Genomic DNA, 14748 nt, shown 5'->3' on the forward strand with positions numbered 1-14748 from the left:
GAAACAGCTTTTGAATGTTTGTTGGGAGTTTGGCTTACTGGCTTTCTAAACTAATAATAGGGTTTTAAGTTTCATGTATCTTCAAATTTTCGCGAGTTTATAAACAGTTTGTTTGAATGTTCTTTATACCCAGCAGTATGCACAATCCTAATAGCTGTCTTCTGTCATGAATAAGCAGTTCTATATAGCTCTTAGATGGATTTCCCTAAATTTCAATACACAAACTTAAATAAAGCAGAATTGATGAACTGTACATTATATGAAGGGCTTTTTTGGGGGTGTCAGGTATGGTATGTGGCTGCATAGATTCATAACTGCATTTTGCTGAAAGACACTCCTTTTTCGAGTACTGCCACCCCAAACCCTGTTACACCGAAGACTATTTTTCACCCAGTCTGTATACACCTGCGTTGAAAAAATTTGTGTCTATTTAACCTGTCAGTCTTTCTTCTATTTTCTCTTTTAAGTCTTTATTGTATGTTTACCCTGGAGTGTCATGTCTAATCTCATCGCATACAATGTTTCACAACGTTGATTTCAATGACAATTTCATTCAAATTAAATTAAAGCCGCTCAGCAAAGCAACCTCATCCACCCCATCTACAAGCTTTTTCTGCCACCTGCTGTAAAGGGGGAACACTGCAGGGCTGATTTTCTATCAAGTCAAGTAATGTCTGTTGTATATGCCTTAATCAAAAACGTCTCAAAGGGGTGGACGGGCCGTCATCATACCATTAGCTGATCTGAAGTATAAATGAGAGCAAGGATAATCTAAAAAACATTTTGAAACGTTGAGAAAAAGGGCCGCACATGAGGTAACCCCCGTTCCAGGATGACCAGGCTGCAATGAGTTTTGCAAGGGCATCAACATGCAAAACACAGACATTAATAACATGAAATATAGGGAATAACAGATTTTCCAGTTGACATTCTGACCGATACATCAGGTTTCAGTATTTAGATGAGGTACAAGTCCAAGTGCTGGTATGATCGCTTGAAATCCATGCACCATGCAATAGCCAGGCTAATCCTCTTTCTTCAAGGACAGGAATACAAGAGTATGACGTTAACGTAAATCATAATCTATTGAATATGCGGGTGCTTTAAGCCTAGATTTAAACACTTCCACTGAGGTTGCAGATCGAATCTCAGAGGGCAAAGCATTCCACGGCACCGGGGTCCAAATGAAGAACACTCCCATTCGAACCTGCGGATTTCTTCTTGGCTCTTGAATACCTACAGTAGTAGTTTTCCAAGCAAAGGCTCCGAGCAGGAAGACAGAGAGAAAATAAATCAGAAAGATATTAGGGGCAAAGCCCATGCAAAATTTTGTATAATACCAACATAATCTTAAAATCACATCTTAAACTGACAGGGAGCCAATGCAGGTCAGCTAAAATCGAGGTAACGGGATCAAAATCTCCTGTCCCAGTTAAGAGCCTCGCTGCAGCATTCCGTGCCAGCTGCAAGCTTTTGATGCTAGACTTAAGGAGACCGGAGAGTAGTACATTACAGTAGTCGAGATGGGACAGCATAGGACGAATTTTTGCTGTTGCAAAATGTCATCTTAACTGAATCCTTTATTGTATTACGAAATGGCCTGATTTGGTGTCTAACATTTCATTTTTAATTCGTTTGTTCAGCCGCCACAGTGGCGAGTTACGACGGCAGCACGTACCTGAAGGCGTCCCTCCCCAGGACACTTCACACGGAGGCTGAGGACGTGTCCTTGCGCTTTATGTCCCCAAGGGCCTTCGGGCTGCTGGCCGCTACCACCTCCCGACAGTCAGCTGACACCATTCGTCTGGAGCTGGACGGCGGGCGAGTTAAACTCACCGTTAACCTGGGTAATATGCGTAAACTCGGGATCACCTTCTGACGGAAACTCTTGCTATCTGTCTGCTGTCACCTCCCAATCTCCCCCACCATCTTCTTCCTGAACGAGCACAGTTGCTTTCAAAGAAAAGCTTCCTTAAACAGTAAAATCTTGTCCAGCACTGCAGAAAATAAGCCTTTACTGTGTTTATTCATTTATAATACGCACCCTTGAATTACTCGCGCCCCTATTATTTGCTGGAAAATCCATATAAAATTAAGTTTCTTTTTTTTCTCAGTTCAAACTAACCTTTTAAGGTCAAAGACATTGTATGAAAACTAACGCAATGGGATTCGAACCAGGATCTCGGCTGCGAGAGTGCCAATTGACAACCGCCAGGGTCTTCAATCTTTTTCAAGCAGAGTGTTCCTTTTGTTACCAATCAGCGCAAACGGCACCCAGTTTGGAATACATTTCTAAACTATCAACTTATGTTATTTCTATGTTGCTATTATGTTATGAACATGTTAATTATCGGTAGTTGAGTTAAATAGGCTCAGTCAACCACTAAAAATAACTACAACTCACTAGAAAAGCACAATGGCCCAGCTATTTTTAGAACGGGTCCGCAAGCACTTCATTTGCCCTTTGAGAGCACCCTGGTGCCCGCCGGCACCACGTTAAAGACCCCTGCACGAGGGTTATAGACGACACAGGAAAAGGTATTCAATTTGATCTCATCTTCACTCTATTCTAACAATAGTTAGGTTCATGATTAAAATAATTATTGACGCTGAATTGGACTTTGAAAGACATTGAATACAAATTAAACATTGTTTTTTGTATTGTGTTCATAGTCTACGTTGTCAATAAATGATTTTAAGAAAATTGAATAAATGAACCTGGCCGTTTGAAATAGGACACACTATTTATTAACACGAAGAATCAATGATAAGGGGAAAAAAGGCAAGCGCCGGAGATTATGGGAGTTTTCGACCGCTTAAAGTCTGGTTACTAGCTCAAAATGAAAGTTTCCTGCTATAATGCACGTCGATTTGGAGGGATTCCCTTATACAGAATAAAGAAAGGCTCATTCCCTGAACCAGCAAACATGGTGTTACATCTGAAACAGTCCTCTTGTTGTTGCGGAGATATTTGGTCTTGTGCTCTGGATGATCGCAATGTATGCCCCGAGTCCTGTACTCAAGGCCGTCGTGCGAGACGAACCAACCAGCCAGGCAGAAGAAAAAGAGTGGCTATCTCTCAGCCAATTCTTTTTATATGGAACCGTGACGCTCGACCAGATCATGCCTCTATCTAGTATCAGGTGATGGTGTTTGCAATCACTACACTTATTAGAAATCCAAAGAAGTGAGAAATTTGCGTAATATTCTGTACTTCAAAATGCTTCTCCAATTGACATAATTACGTACGGTGAGAACATTATTTTATCAATCCTTTAATTACATTCAAAACTTCTTGTTATCAGATTTTATAATGGTACATGGTTAATTGGTACATCCTGGAATTGTACAAAATAGGACACAGTTGTTCCATCCATTCCAAAGTGAGATACTTGAAACAAAGAAAGTAGAAGTCGTATTTGTGCTGGGCTTATTGGCTCTACAATGGTAACGAACTACGGTAAAACCTCGTGTATATCATGCAGCCAAACTTCGTGTCCTTTGTCGGGTACAAAAAAGTGCGCGTTATACACCAATAAATACTGTATTTGTTTCTAGTTTCCCATACCTGGCAACCCTTTGACATGAAAAGGCTGTAGACGTTAACGTACACTCTATTTTTAGACGGAATTCGAATCCGATCATCGGAGCACACAGACTGTCAAGGAACGGACCAGGAGGCAGGAAGTGTGAACTCATTTTGCGTGTATGATCTGTCACTTTAATTTAGAAAATAAAAGTTGTCCAACACGCAGGGACCAAAGACAAAACAAAACAGGCTTAAAGGCAACCAAAATCACAAACTAGGCATTTACTCAGAACAAACGGGCATGAACAGGTTTTTCCTCAAGTTAAGCAATAGTCTGGCAACGGGCAGTCCCAAAAGAAGCGCTTAAGTATCCCACACGCAATCAAGTCAATGTGTCTCAGCCGGTGTCAAGGGGCGGGACCAGCTGGGTGCCATGACGACCGTGCAGGACATGACACAGACTTCATCTGACTTCAAAACAAAGCAGCAATAGATTCAAATCTATTTCCAGTCCAGATGTTTGGGTGTTTTTCAAATAAATTAGAAACTGTAGATTTTTTTTCTCAATCAGTAGAAGTTTCAAAGTGAGAATAATGGTCCTCTAACGAATAAAACAGTAGTGATGGTGAGTATGTGTTGTATGGAAGCTGAGCTCTTAGCTTGTATTGGATGTTTCTCTCCTGTATAACGTATGAGCCATAAATAATTCAAAATATCACCTCCTATGATGGCGGAATTGGGACGCCATGATGGCAAGTGTCCTTTGGAAGCAACTGCGCTCTTCTTCCTTTCTCTCTCTGTCTATATATTGAGACGGGGGTCAGGTCAGATATGGCTTGAACGCCCCTCCTTCCTTCCTTTCCTTGGCACTTTCAGCCCTTCAACGGCTCGTCTGCAGTTCAAGGAGAAGGTAGTCGGAGGCCACGTTGTAAACTTTCCTTTTTTGTCCCGTCTGCTTTAAAGCAGAGGTAAGATTTTAAGCCTGAGTCTGAGCCTGACCAGAATTTAAGCCACGGTCCAGCCTAAAATGTCAATCATTACATTCGGGTTCCTCTTTTGCTGACTTTTTAAAAAATAAATGTAAAAAAAAATACAAATAAAATATGGGATGATTTGATACTGAAAATGCAGGCCACAAAATATTTATACATAAAAGTGTTGAAACGTATACATTAATGTTGGGATGAGTGTTAGGATTTCTTGTCAGTGTCAGAGCTAGTAAGGGGGAACACAGTGTACAAGAAACACTAACATCAAATCAGTATCTTGTCTGACTGGGATGTTGCTACATCAGATCTCTCTATCTTTTTCTTTTTATCTTTATTTCTCTCTGTCATTTTTCACTTTCATTTGCTCTTTTGCTGTTTTTCTTTTTTTTTTTTTTTTTGTCATTTATTTCTTTTTTATTTTCTTTGTTATTGTATGTGTGTGTCTTGCTGTCGGTCACCCCTCTTGAGGGATATGACCAAGGTAGATGGATGGATAAATAGATTTGCTCTTTTCCATTTCCTTTTTATCGCTTTACTTTATCTCTCTCTCTCTCTCTCTCATTTTCTTTTCCCTTTCTCTCTCTCCCCTTTTGCTCTCTCCCTTTCTTTTTCTCAAAAATGTTCATTTTCTTTCTTTTTTTAATTTATTTGATCTTCCTTCCTTCCTTGCTTTCTCTATCTCTTTCTTTTTACTATTCCTTTTTTTCTGTCTCTCGCCCACTCTGTCTCTTTCTTTCTTTCTGTTTCTATTGTTTTACTATATGTTTCTCTTTCTTACTCTCCATCTCTCTCTTTCTCTGTCTTTCTATGTTTCTGTCTCTCTCCTTCCCTGTTCCTCACTCTCCCCTTATCTCTCTGCATTGTTATCTTTTTCTTCTGTTTTTTTCTTCTTCTTTCTCCCTTTTTCTTTCTTTTATTTTTCCTTTTTGCTACACAACGTCAGTCAATTGGGCATTTTGAGGCATTTTGCAGTTTCGGCCACAAAAAACATAAGTCGCCCTCATCACATGAACTTTACTGAACTCTTGCAATGTAAATTCAGCGAACACTTTCCTGTCTATGTTTATTATCCCCCCTTCTTTGTGCTGCGGTACCTTCTTAAAGACGTACTGCGACTGTGGTTTATGGATCACGTCAAAATCACATATGGCATCAAAACGTTAACCGTCAACTCCAAAAAAATTTGTCAAAAAATAGAAAATTGTCAAATGTAACCTCTGCAGACATAAAAAAGTTGTAAACTTTTACACATTCTTGTTGAGCTTAGATTTGGTTATGAAAGGCTGACTTTAATTTGTTATCACAAATCACCTTTCTTACTCCTGTCTCGTCTCAAATAAAATATGAAATTTTCGATATTCTTCGGGCTCGGTCCTGCGAATCAAGCAAATTGGTCGGGCTCGGGCTGGGTCGGGGTTTAATACCCGCAGGCCTGTGTCGGGTCAGGCTGGATTTAGAGTCCCCATCTTACATCTGCTTTGAGGTCTCTCAAATAAAGCATACGAGCACGAACAAAGGAAAGCAAAAAAAACCCAAATCTCGCTGTGGTCTCCGGCTTCCCGCATCCACTGCTCTGTGACGGTTGACAGTCGGAGAGCGCATCTCAGCCACCCTGGGTCACAAGCCGCCTCTGCTCCTTAATTGACAAGGTGCCGAATGGGCGAGCTGTGCCCATTTTTGATTTAACAAAAGTTTGTGGTGGCTGCAGGATGTGCAAATCGCCTTTTTTCTCCGCCTCTTCCGACGTGCAAAAAAACAAGTAGGGGGCATCTCAGCTGCTTGGAGAAGCTTGCTCATAAGCACTTGTGAAATTAGGCCTCTCATATATTCAACAGAAGTCTTGAGCTGAAACGCTTGGTTGCTGTGACCTTGTCTTTGCTTTGGTGTGTCACTATCTAAAAGCACTCTAACACACATTATACAGTTTGAACCAGGTAAGACCATTGGGTCTCACATTGGCACAAGGTGAGGTTCAGTTTATAAGACTAGGCCAGGGGTCGGCAACCCTAAATGTTGAAAGACCCATATATGACCAAAAAACTACTTGCAAAATACTAAAAGTCTTCTATGAGACTTAAAATGAATGCAACACAGGCTGTACAGTATGTATATATTAATAATAATAATAATAATTTCCTTGTATTGTCATTCTGTGTAACAATGTACACAGAACGAAATGTCGATTGCACCTGACCCGTTGTAGCGAGCCGATGCAGCCGCAGCCAACAGAGGGCGCCGCCGACCACTTTTTAAGTCTTAGGAATGACTCGGCCGGGGCGCGAACCACCGACCTCCCAGTCTCAAAGCGGGCGCCTTACCATCTAGGCTACTGAGCTATATTAGCCTACTATCAAAATGTGGGAAATTATCTGTCATGTGACTACTCTGTTGTAGACTATTGACTCAATGTTAACTCTATTAAAATATGAATAAAAAATGGTGTGTTTTGTTGCATTGATCAAATAAAATAAATTCAATAAAGCAATTTACCCCTTCTAGGCAACAAAAATAGTGCTAAGAAAAACACAGCATGTATTTATAAAATAAAACAGTAGCCTTTTAATGGGGTAAATAAAATCAAATTAATACAGACTTAGTTTGATTTCTGTACAAATTTCAAATTAGTCAGTGCATTAGTAAAATGCAGCAGCATCCTTTTCTATCTTTTGATACAAAATCAATGCACACATGCTCAGGCCTGAGCAGCAAAACACAATAATATCCCTAATTGTCATTCCAAATATATACTGACAAAAATCTAATATCACTTGACAGAAAGAGCTACCTTGTTACTAAATAAGTGCGTATGACCTGATTATGTTCTTCCCTCTTTCACATGACGTCTGTGTTGAAATTAGGGGTGTAGCGAAAGGTTAAGTCAGTGTGACGCAGCCCCCATTTAAAAGGGGGGAAGCTTGGGCTCAGCTCTAAACAGGGGACACAGGAGTGAGAGGAAAACAAGGGGAGGAGAGATGCGCCGGGTTTTGCATTAATAATAAGTTCTGCAGGCAGAAATTAAAGCCTAAGATTCACAACTTCACATCACAATATATGACTTTGATCTGATTGAGGCGAAAACCAGTATTCTGTGTTTTTTACCATTTAGAAAGTAAAATAAAAATTATATACTTCCCTACACATGTTTTAATTTGTCACATTTTTGCAAAAGAGCCAATCAGCCACTAGACAGCGGTAAGAGACACAGGTTGCCGACCACCGCACTACATACTCTTACACAAAGCAGATTCTTCTGTGTCATGCTGAAAATGGTTCCACAGCTGTGTATTCAATATTTATAGCATCCAATATATAGTTGAACGAGATTGTGCACTCTCCTGGTTCTTAAGATAAAGGAACTGAGTTTCTGGCCAAACTCAACACTCTCAATGTCTCACGAGCTCTACAGTCCCTTGCCTTGCTAGAGGTTTTTTTCTGTTTCCGACGGAGGCTTTATGTCCAAACTGCATTGCAAGCAAAGCGAGCATGGTCATGGTAACTGTAATCCAATGCAGGGCTCAGCTTGTTTTTCATTATTTTTCTAGCCAAACCAAGAGCCGATGGTCGGCTTTCACAGGCTGAGATGTTTCCTTCTCTTTTACCTGGTTTCGATGCCATTTGCACGGCGGCGGGGGGAAGAAAACTGCGCTTTGGTCTCTGGCGACTGTCCCCGGATGATGGTGGCCTCGCTCACGCGTCTGCAGAATGTTCCTTGAAGGATGTGAAATGTTGTTACTCACCCTTTTTCTTTTAATCTCACTCTCTCTCTCACCAGATTGTATCAGGATAGACTGTAGCCTCAGTAAGTGTCTCTTAACATTATTGTTTTTATTGTGAGGGGGGTTGGAGAAACATGTACTTGGATGTGTTTGTATGGCAGATTACTTCCATCACTTTTTTTACTGTACATGTGTTTATTCATTATTTCATACCTGTTAACCTGAGCCGGTTGCTCCACTTATTAATGATTGCTATTCCCCTTATTAAGTAATAATAACCTTACAAACACATCACAGCACCCATTTACTCAAAGCAAGACACTATATGGAACAAAAACAAATAATAATTTGTTGAAATAGGTTTATTCTATTGACCAAATAAACCACACAAATATTTTTTTTTCACCAAACTTCTTTCCCCACTTGCAGTAAATTCATGTTGCTTATTACGCAGAATGTTTCTAAAGTCTTGGGCACATTTTGTCCTTGAATATCTTGGGAACTATTCATGTTATAAAAACACATACGGTAAATTTAGAAAGCTTGTAATCTCAATTTTCCATGATATGTTCCAATATCTAAATGTGACCACCGTTGATCACACTACACACATCGAGCCGATAGTCAAATTCTTGCAAAACGCATCCCAAAATTGCATTGTCAATGAATGTAACAGCTTCTGTTATTCGTGCTTTAAGTCAAGTCAAGTCACGTTATGTTTATCTGTATAGCCCTAAATCACAAGAAATATCAAAGGGATGCACAAAACACACACTATTACAGACTATTATTACACCATCTCGTGATCTAAATCCTGTTTTGTGCCATGTCGAAAAAAGCTTTCTGTGGATCATTCTTCTTTGAAAGAGCAACAGTCAGTCGAGATGCTGGAAAACCGGTGAATAGATACCTTGAGTGAGGAAGAGTCTGGTAACTTCATTTTCCAACAGGATGGGGCGCTACCACACTGTGAGCCCAAGGTTAGGCAGTTTCTGAACACAACTCTGCCAGAGAGATGAACGAGTCTGTCTGGGAGGAATGATCACAATCTCATGTCCTGGCAATCCATTACTCCTCACTCTACACCTTGCCATTTCTTTTTTTCTGGGAATTTGTGAAAGGATTGGTGTATTATTATTATTTTTATTATTATTATTATGTCCCCCCAATTCCAAGAGACATGGATGAGTTGAAGGCTCGGATAACAGAAGCAACCATTGACAATGCAATGCTGGGACGCGTTTGGCAAGAATTTGACTGTTTAATGTGTGTTGTGTGACCAATGGTGCTCACATTAAACGTCTTGAAGATTCCTTGTAAAAATTGAGGTTACAAGCTTTCTAAATTTAGCAGATTTGAGTTTAAATCCTTCCAAGATATTGTAAGGTTTTAAGATTTATCATACTGATATCTGACTCCCAAGACACTTCCTGTGTCTTGTGTAATCCCTTACAGTTGGAGCAAGTTTTAATGTCAAAGAAATTATTGAGCCGAGCGCCAGATATAGTCCTCATATTAATTTATTTAGCCGAATCAAAGAGTTGAACAAATCGGATCTTTCTTCCTTGCCAATTACAATCGTGTGGAGAAAAACGTCGGGGTTTAAGGGTCTTCCCATGCCGATGAAATATTTGCCCTCAAACACTGAAGTCAGATTTTAGAATAAGTATATTTGTCTTTACGTAAGATATGTATATGTATAAAATAGTGTGTAACTTCAATATTCAATGGAATAATGTACCCAAGACCTTTGGAACAATCGGCACAAAGCAGTGCGGAATTTTACAGACTTCATCTAAGATGTCAGATAATCAGTTGAATCCTCATTCCTATATTCTGTCCGTACTTTCCTCACATGGCTGAAAACTCTCACTGCTGGTATTACAGTTTGGAAGGCAGAGCAATACGCGCAAAAAAATAAATGTTTGATCGAAGATAACATTTGCCAGTGTACCACCAAAATATTCATAATCTATGTTGACGTTGTCATCTGCTAACAGTAACCGAGACGATCCGATTAAAAGCCATACATATGCCGTACACAATTAGATATTCACAAAAGAACATGGAAAATGCAGAAAAAAGTTGACACGAATGTTTCTGTCGATGTTTATTCTGGAGCATATCTTCTGTGCTCAGATCAAAGATGGCGGCTTCGTATCGTGATTGTGTGATACTGGTCCCTAAGATTGGTTCCAGTTGATCAGGTCAAAGGGAAATAATCGACAGATTATAAACTGTCAGTCAAATATTTTCACTTCAAACCAATGTCCGATATTTGTCATGACACATTTAAAAGGCAGACTTGAGTCATTTGTTGAATTGTGACTTCAAAGCTACCTGATGTGAAAAACAAAATATGGGCATCCTTCGGGATTTTCTATGAAGGAATATCTGTTTTCCCACAGTTTGTCCAGGTCCTAAAGTAACAAAGCATTTCTTCCTTTTTGGCAATCAAAGTCAACAACGCTCAAGTTTCTTAATTTCCTATGGAATAGAAATGCAAAACACATCTTTTAGTGCAGGATTTGTAATATAGATGTGGATGATACGCGTAATGTTGGTATTGATCCGATTAAATGACGGAAAGTATCGATCAATAATTTTTGCTTGGAAATGCCATGATCATTGAAAAATTTACCCTTTCCCCCGGTTTATTTTTGCCCGCCAATCGATTGATCCGCAGGAGTGCAAATGGTCAGAAACATCAGCGTGAGCGATAACGCGCTGATCCTGACATGATCTATATATAGCCACTTGGATCCTGATCTGTGCTTGAATATGCAAATGATGAAAATGCATATAAATTTGAAACCAGCCCACATTTGCTCGCGATAAATACAGCCTGTGCAAGAGATTCTGTTCAACGCAGAGCAGAAATAATTGTATATAATAGAAGAGTTCCACATCATTCCAATCTTACTAGGTGCCCATAAAATGCAACGGTGGTTCAATTGCTTGATTTTGATTGTCAACCCCTGTTTCAATAATAGAAAAATGCATCATATATCAGCCATGTGTATAAGAAAACGAGTCATTTCTATCTAATGTTACGATTTTTTCAAATAGATGCAAACAAAATGGTCTCCCTGGCCGCTAGAGAGCAGTAAAGGATAAGCCCTCAGGTTCAATAGGCCGAGCCTAGTAGTTTTATTCGATGTAGTCTAATCTTCTAGCCCATGCACTGCTAAAACTTTTATTTTGCATTTTTTTAAATCAATTTCAAAGCATTACAACAATCAATATGGAACATGTATTTTTCTCATAGCTCCCATTTGAGTTTGTATAGCGTGGTGACTTGGTTCAGGTGTAAAACTACATTTACTCAACGACTACAATAAACCAGTCACGCATTTAGTATAGAAAATGAAATTGAAACGTCCCATTGTTTGTGAATAAATGTGGTGTGCTTGAAAAAATATACATATTCATCCAGGATTATAATATGTATGGTAGGCTACACTTTTAAGCGGAATTATAAAGTATACTACTGATAAGTTACAGTAAGATAAGTATTTAAAGTTTACATTTGTTTACTGATCGGACCTGCCTGACAACTGATCAAACTTGTCAGAAATTTTAAAGTTTAGCAAGTTTCTGGTTTTCAGTCCGTTCTGGAAAAAGATTTGCCATGACGAATTCTGCACTAAATGATGCATTTTCAATTCTATTACATAAGTGATTAACAAACTTGAGTTTTGTTTACTTAGATTGCAAAAGAGGAAGAAAAGCTCAAATATCCCCCCAAAATTACAATGACATAAAGGTACGTTTTGACTAGTTGTGTGGGTGTGAAGGTGAACGAGAAACCTGTGATGTGAAGAGCATTCCCCAATTTTGTTTTGCTATTGTTTTGATGAGACTGTATTTTTTTTCTGTGACGTCAGCCATCCGCAGTCTCCTGCAATCCAGCAGGGGTCACTATAGCATCATGTAGCAGACAATCTGCCTTTATCTGATTCCTCAACGCATGCGTCTCCCTGCAATTTAGCATTTTATTGATGTTTGCTGTTGCAAAGATGGCAGGTTTGCTGTCTCACCGAAGAATTTAATCAGAGGGAGATCATAACGAAATGTAAATCATGCAATTAGCTGCTTAAATCATTAAGCTGATATCATTTAGGGGATAATGTAGCACAAAGCAACTTGATTACATAAGGGAGATTTGTCATCACTTAAAGGTAATCCCAAATTCCTAAACATGCCAAATGTGAAAAAAATAGAACATGGGTTTTGCGTAGTATGTATTTATATCAGTTAATTATTTTTCAAGGTAATGCATTTTAAGACAGCATGTCTTGATTTTTGTCATCTGAGCTGTGATGTCATCGGAGGAACACCAGCACCCTAACTAGCTAATAATTAATAGTTAATTACGGGTGTTTTGAGTCAAATTTTCCTTTTTTTTTGTGGAGAATGCCTAGGCACATGTGGGTGCAGTAGTGGTACAACAAAAGGAGCAGCAAAAAAAGGGGCTAACTGGCAAAAATAACAAACAGAAAGCTGCCAACGGGGGGCTAGATGGCACTGATTAACGAAAGTCGTCTGAGGCTCGGCGGAAAAACTGACGACTGGCCGGGCAAAAACTACTTGATGAGCAGCCAGGCTAATCGGGAACCAACAACGAAAAGCGGCAAAGGCTAAAGCAATGAACACGAAGCCGGCCGGGAATAAATGAAGGCTCATGGCAAAACAAGCACTAATGCCAGGCTAGCCTGCCAAACAACACACAGTAAGCAGCCATCAAGCACCAACCGAGAGCATACGACTATAAAATCCCTCAGCAGCCCCAAGAATAACCGAAAGCTAGATGGACAAATTTAGACTAACAGCATCACATGTGGCGAAAAACACAAATGGAAAGCTACACCGGCCCACTTCCAAGCAGAAATGAGTGGTGTGGAATCGCTGTTCACGACAATGTCTGTTTCAGAGCTGTCTTCACATGATGTGTCAATGGGATTCGCCATTTTGAAAGTGTTGTGTTCTTTCAGTGATGTCACTGCTCTATAGATAACAAGCCAGATTGGGTCAACTTTGAGACTAAATCTCTCGAGTTCCCCAGAACATGGAATATTTTATTTATGACTAATTTTGTCCCAAACTCAGTTTCAGATGTTATTTGAAAGCAAGTGTTTGAGTGAAAAGTTTGGTGACTGTGAATGCAACTAGGAAATCGATGAAGATCTGGCTCATGAGCCTAGGTGGAGATCTTGGCCCGCTCTCAAAACAAGAATACATCCTCCAACACTAAGCTTGCTGCCTCATTGATCATCTTCTCTTCTTGATTTTACAAGTGAAAAAAACAACTCAGCACTTCCCTTAAGGAAGGCCTCTGCTTTCTCATCATTGGCTGGGGGTTTGGCTAGCCGATGAGCCAGGCCTCTCACTTCCCTCGTTGCATTCCCACTCGCCATACTTTTCATTACATTACTTTACTCGGTCCAAATAACATCTGAAACTGTTGGAAAAAATTAACCATGAATAAAATAAGATACTAAAATATCAAGTATTTACACCTGTTGAAAGTCTTTTGAACTAACATTTTGAATACACTTTTGATAAAAAAAATTTAATAGCTCAGCTCTGATTGCTTATATTATCAAGACAAGTCATGTTTATTTGTCTAGCCCATAATCACAAAAAGTCTCAAAGGGCTGTACATACCGCCGAATCACCATCCCCTGATCTGAAACCTACATGAGGGCAAGGAAAAACTCAAAAACCTCAGCATGAGGAAAATGAAGAAACTTTGAGAAGGGGCCGCAAATGAGATAATCCTAAATTGGCTTTATGCACCTCTTAAATTTGTCCGATACATCCGAAAGTTCGCGAGAGTTGTTTCCTCATAGTTTCACACCATATTCAGGGCTTTATTTTTGAAATATCTATCGTTTTTGGGAAATTATTCCTACATATAAGAACCACTATAATGCACACTATATTTGTGTCGTCACATTTTCTCTCCAAATTGGCTCGAGTGCAAATTAAAAAGGATGCGGTTGCTCCCTACTTATTAAAGATGGCAGCTCTGTTTCTTGTTCTCAATGTTTGCGAATATGAATTAATTCTGTCATGCTCTGAAAATAGAGGGAGCGGCCTTCATACACTGATTCTCGCACGATCGATGCCGTTGTGAAAGATAACATTTTTTAAAATGACCAAAATTAGTGGTCTGGCTTTGTGAGAGCATTCAAGGTGAACTGGACGTCTCCCTGTTTCTCGTCCTTCCCTCTAATAGTGTCCCATACTAAAGTCAAAGGCCTGGCCGGAGGCGCAGTGGCGATCGGGCACGGCCAATGAATTTCGCGGCGTGTCGACTTGATTAGGGATGACGCTGCCGCTGCCTTGACCTCTTTTCAAAGGCAGAGGAAAAACGTTTGTTGCTAAAAGCAGCAGGAGCATCTTCACAATTTGCACCATTATTCTAACACCGCTAAGCTCCTTGCATAATGAAGGAAGAAATTGGTCTCTTTTGCTAGCAGGGTTCCTCTTGGCCTCCACTTCCTGAGGT

The 14748-nt window shown here is 39.7% G+C and overlaps 1 protein-coding gene across 5 annotated transcripts in view; it reads left to right on the top strand.

Moving 5' to 3' along the window:
* The window catches only part of LOC148349381 (neurexin-2-like), a 202700-nt gene that overhangs the window by 106203 nt on the left and 81749 nt on the right, over nt 1-14748 (top strand). For 4 of the 5 annotated variants that reach the window (XM_088321652.1, XM_088321656.1, XM_088321654.1 and 1 more), the window contains 2 exons: nt 1644-1847; nt 8291-8317. In XM_088321652.1, coding sequence (XP_088177778.1) covers nt 1644-1847; nt 8291-8317 — 231 coding nt within the window. The remainder of the gene's footprint in view (nt 1-1643; nt 1848-8290; nt 8318-14748) is intronic. The other variant, XM_088321655.1, reaches the window with a different exon arrangement.

The sequence above is a fragment of the Urocampus carinirostris genome, chromosome 17, assembly GCF_059441175.1.
Source record: "Urocampus carinirostris isolate Australia breed hairy pipefish chromosome 17, RoL_Ucar_1.0, whole genome shotgun sequence".
In the NCBI taxonomy this organism is placed as follows: domain Eukaryota; kingdom Metazoa; phylum Chordata; class Actinopteri; order Syngnathiformes; family Syngnathidae; genus Urocampus; species Urocampus carinirostris.